At 36.6% G+C, this 5,051-nt stretch overlaps 1 protein-coding gene across 1 annotated transcript; it reads right to left on the reverse strand.

Moving 5' to 3' along the window:
• Positions 1-304: 304 nt before the first annotated feature.
• On the reverse strand, positions 305-4,801 carry LOC149497221 (lysophospholipid acyltransferase 1-like). Its single transcript, XM_089720820.1, has 8 exons — positions 4,250-4,801; positions 3,555-3,610; positions 3,148-3,368; positions 2,617-3,025; positions 2,034-2,119; positions 1,087-1,150; positions 865-983; positions 305-767 (listed from the first exon to the last, which is right to left on the reverse strand). The coding sequence occupies exons 1-8, from the start codon at positions 4,549-4,551 to the stop codon at positions 627-629; spliced, it is 1,398 nt and encodes a 465-aa protein (XP_089576946.1). The 5' UTR covers positions 4,552-4,801; the 3' UTR covers positions 305-626.
• Between the last annotated feature and the right edge of the window lie 250 nt (positions 4,802-5,051).

The raw sequence follows: 5,051 nt of genomic DNA on the forward strand, positions 1-5,051 counted from the left end.
TAATTCTAGGGTCCATTCTGCTTTTGGAGTGTCCGAAGACGTCCAATAAGTTTACAAGCTGTGGTCATCTCAAGCTTTTAGTCAAATCAGGCATTCTTTCCAGGGAAAAGAATGTAAAAAGCAAATGATAATACCAACAAAGTTCAATAGCAGCACTTTAAATATCTCCTAATATATACAACGAAGACAAAGAAACAACCGTCATTTAATGATCATAAAGTCATAGCTGTATGTGCCTCCTGTCATAATCAACTAACCTCCAGCTAAATTTGTGTTCAGATGATTATGATAAAAAATAAAAAAATTGCAGAAATTTTTCCAGAAAACCTGTTGTGTCTTCATGATTGTGCGGAATCAATATTCGTTTATGGGTGTGCGTGCGTGTACATTTAGGATCATTGTCTGCGAGAAATGACAACATTTTTATGGTGGCAAACAAATGTAAAGACAAAACTTCTAGTTATGTAGAAAGTAACAATTTCTGTGATTCAAAATAAAATTTGTGTGATTCAAAATAAAATAAGAGAAATGTTACAAATTAACAGCTGAGGCAAGCGCTCTTCATCTGCTATTCTCCTGATTCCATTTCAAACAGTCCATGGAGAAGCGTAGAAGCAGCTTCTGCCTCACTGCTCCTTTCGAGCTTTAGACCTGGCAGGTCTTGCTGGTTTAATTATGTAGCCGAGGAGGATCAATACTATAGGCAAAATGGTGCCAATGTAATACACACTGCCATATGCAGCAATTGTCTCATGCAAGCTTAATACCTGTTTATAGAAGAAAGGAAGCATTAGAAAGCTGAAGAAAATGATATATCCATCTTCTTCTGAAACTGATTTAGGTGAGGGCAGAGAGAGAGCTAACCATGAAACCAACACAGGAGTAGTTTAGAACCAGAACTGTGTAAGCAAAATTCATGAACACTAGCACGTTCTTGACTAGACCCTTATTTGAAGGTACAGCTTGTTGCCATCTGTATATAACTGCTCAGGTTAAGGAGGAAATAAGTTAGCCAGCTCTCACAATTTGCTTTAGAGTTAAATTATCAATACAAAATAAAATAGATCCTGAAATCCTTGTCAGTACCTCTTGAACCGTTAATCATTAATGCTGACTGGACAAAGAATATGATATATCCCGGATATAATCCCTGCAAGGTTTTAACAAAATACAGACGAAGGAAAAGTCAAATTGCTTGAAAAGAATGCAAGAAATACAGCAAGTCTTCATGGAACCATTAAATTGACAGTTAAGTCTCTATGGTAAAACAAAGCAGTAAGACATGACAAGGACGAAAAGAGCTAAAAAGCACGCCCATAGACACTGCAAACGGACAATAGGAAAATTCTAGAAAACTGTGAGCAGGTAAACGAGCAAAGGAAAAGGCTAATATAGAAGTTGATATGTGGAATTCTAGGGCAGATCACATAACTAACACCAGAAGTCAGAGAACCATAAAAAGAAGCTTTCAACTTGCCCAAACATGTAAAGAAGTGGTTCTGATTGGAAATTAAATTTGATCAAACAAAACAACAAAAAGACAATTCGGAATATACTAATATAATGATTATCCTTTTTTTTTTTCAACAGCATATGGCATTAAAAGGTGAACATACACATGTATACTGGATATATGTGAGCTCAGAAAAGTTGAATCAGAGAACAATAATTGCTATGCCATCTCAAGGAGTGACAATATAAGTATCGTACTTCTGAAAAACTGGTAAACATTACACCAAATTTGATGGGAAGCAAATTTTTCGTAAAAGAAAGGGAAAGAGAGGACTGGATTAAACATGAAACTAGAAAATCATAACACTCATTAATTACTAATTTTGCCAAGATAGTATTTGTGAACAGTTGGTAATAAACTTTTACTTGTTTATATAGACAATTTCCCACGCAATCATGATGGAAGATAATATGCCTGGACAGCTGTACTATAGAAACAAAAAGATAAGACCAAGACATAGACTAAACAAGAGTGAATAAAAGCAAATACAGAACAGCATAAATCCAGCAATACTACTCACATGCCAAACAGCACTGGTTGTCTGAGTGGCCAACAATTGAAAGAAACCAGGTTTCTTCCCCTTCTGAATGAGTCTCTCATAAACATCTACAACAAAAAAAAGGTCCACTATAGTTAGTGCACTAGTTAGCCACAAATTGCTTCAAGATTGCACTGCCACACTCATATGTCATTGAAATGTTCAGAACAATCTGATGCATCCACAGCCCATCACTTGGTGAACTACAAGTTACCAGTTATGAACTAATCATACCCTTATGGACATTGGTTTCCCTCACTGTGCATGCAGTGAAAACAATTTTAAATTGGTCTCATAACACTAGTCATAGCCAAAGAAATTGACCTCATGACATCAGAAAAAAGGTCAAAATAATTTTGAAAAAATACAGCCCAGTGCTTGTATATTTTATATATGACTAATTATACTTAAGATTCACATTAATTGCAGCTTAGGATTTACTAACTACAGGAAAATGTTAGTCCATTGTGGCTGGCTGCGTTTTGACATACATGTATATCCTACTTATTAACTTGGCTATAAGAGTAAAGAACAGCTTGAAATTTAAAGAAGCTGATAAACTCACAATGGCGGAGCCATGTGCTGACTTGTATGTTCCACACAAGTGGCAACTCAACTGAACTCTTTGCAAACTCAACACCTAAAATATCAACATTTTTAGCACGATCCCATCTCGGCCTTGGTGGAGAAGTATCTGTCCATCCACTAAAACCCAGGCCAGAGATAATAATAGAGGCCTCAGAAATTGACCAGATGAAATAGTATTTCCAACGTGCAGTAAAGCCTGACATATATTGATAACTCAACCGTTTCCAGAAGCCCCATTCTTGGTATATAGGATCAGTGAACCGGGACAAGGGGAAATGGGGCGTGAGGTATAGGTAAATGGCCATACAAATAGCAGCTTGAAGAAGTGCTCGAATTGTTGGTACATAAGGTGATGGTGAGGGTCCCCCTTCACTGCGAGCCCATATCTGCAAAGATAGATTAGAAAAAAGCTGAGAACTTTTGAGTCTGCTACTGCTTAATATTGTGTAATTCACCCTCACAAAGGAAAAAAAAAATGTAGAAGCTGAAGCAAACGTAACCAACTTACCCCCTTCCTTTCAGTCCATTCAAGATAGTCCTTCATTTCATAAACAGGACCAGCAAAGTGGCTGCCACAACAGAGGCAGTAACCAAAGTACTCAATCAATGAAGGTAGTTTAATGAGTCGGTATTTCTTCTGAGCCTCCCGTAATTCCTCCTCCTTTAACAATCCATCATTGTAATTTATTGCACATGATATGACTTTCAGAGTTAACACCATTAAGGCCCCTAATGTTAGAACAATAAATCTTAATCAAACAACTTGAATGATGCATCAGAGAGTGAATCGCACAATCTATACATATTCCTATTATTCATTATATTCTGCTACCATTGCCATTTTCCCAACTTGTAAAGATGAAAATCAATGCTACTATAAAGGCTATAATTGATTGGTAGATTGGTTTTGCTTACCAGTGGCATCAATTCCGCCCTCCTTCCAGGCATCTCCACTCATGTAATACACATGGCTACACATGTACACCAACAGTCAAGAATTCTGAAATAAAAAGGCATATTTTCAAGAATAATGATTTGATGATTCGTCTAGTCATTTGTAATTACCATGTCATAATATTGTTTATGATGCAAAATAATCTAAGAAAACCATAATTGAGGATAATGTCAGTTGTTCCAAAATCCAAATCAACAGGAAACTTATAACTCAGCCTTCTTTTTCCTTTTGAATTTCGATTTAATTGCATTTGATCCAGAAATCCCAAAGCAAAATTTTTGTAAGAAAGAACAAAATAAACTAAAATAAATAAAACAAGCAAAATCCAAATCAACAGGAAACTTATAATTCAGCCTTCTTTTTCCCTTTGATTTTCGATTCTAATTGCATTTGATCCCAGAAATCCCAAAGCAAAATTTTTGTAAAAATAAATAAATAAATAAAGCAAGCAAGATTGTTGAAGCAATTAGCTCGCTAAATCAACTTAATCAAGCAACAATAATCACATTACACCAATCAAAAATATTGAACTCCAATTAATCAACTATGTTTAATTATAAAAAAGCAAAAAAGAAAAAACACACACACACACACACACACACACACACAAATTGATTGGTTCTTTCAAACACAATGAATCAAATTATACACGTACCAGCCAATGAGGTAACCGAATCCCAAAATGAACGTAAGAATCCCACAATAGGCGCGAAAGAGAACCATGGAAGCATAACCCAACAACATAGGCACCAAGAAGTGAAGATTTGAAGAGAACCCAAATGAAAGATACGAAAGAATAATCCCAGAACCGGCCGCGTATAGGTGCTTGCCGAGTCGACCAGGGGCGAGTCGGTGGATGAAACTCACCGGAATTGTCGCCACGAAACAAAGTAAGAACCGAAGCACCGGGATCGATACTCCGATCGCCGCTGCCATAGCCTCCGTATTTAAATCCATGACAAATTTCCGAGTTCGGAGGCTTCCAAGTTTGTGGCGTAGGAAGAGTCAACTCTGTAGAATCTGCCGGACTGACTTAGTTCACAACCAGTGCATTCCTGTGGCTCTCCTACGAACGCAAGGTAATGGCCAAAAAAGGGTTCAGTTTCTGAGATATGTAGTAGTTGCAGTTTTACGTTTTGTTCAGATCCTTCTTCGCATTGTCATCTTTAGTTTACTGAAATTACGATTATACCCTTGAAGAAACTTTTGACTATGACCTGAGAATCGTTGATCCGTATTAAACCTTGTCATCCGAAATCACCCACTGAAGAGGAAAGTCAAAATTGAAAAAGATCAATAAATCGATGATTGCTTCCTGGCCCTCTTGCCCTCGGTGTTATCGATGTGATAGATGCATAACTATTTATTGCAATAAATGGGGTATCAGACATTGCTATATTTTTCAACTTTATATATGTTTTACACAGTAAGTGGAAAATTTATCAATCACTTAAATT

This window comes from Jatropha curcas, chromosome 4 (assembly GCF_041381405.1).
Source record: "Jatropha curcas cultivar XTBG-Jc1 chromosome 4, XTBG_Jcur_1.0, whole genome shotgun sequence".
In the NCBI taxonomy this organism is placed as follows: Eukaryota; Viridiplantae; Streptophyta; class Magnoliopsida; order Malpighiales; family Euphorbiaceae; genus Jatropha; species Jatropha curcas.

Coding starts and splice junctions, on each gene's coding strand:
- LOC149497221 (XM_089720820.1), bottom strand. CDS start 4,551: ATGGATTTAAATACGGAGGCTATGGCAGCGGCGATCGGAGTATCGATC. Junction 3,026..3,147: donor AATGGACTGAAAGGAAGGGG/GTAAGTTGGTTA, acceptor CTATCTTTGCAG/ATATGGGCTCGCAGTGAAGG. Junction 1,151..2,033: donor CAACCAGTGCTGTTTGGCAT/GTGAGTAGTATT, acceptor AAAACCTTGCAG/GGATTATATCCGGGATATAT.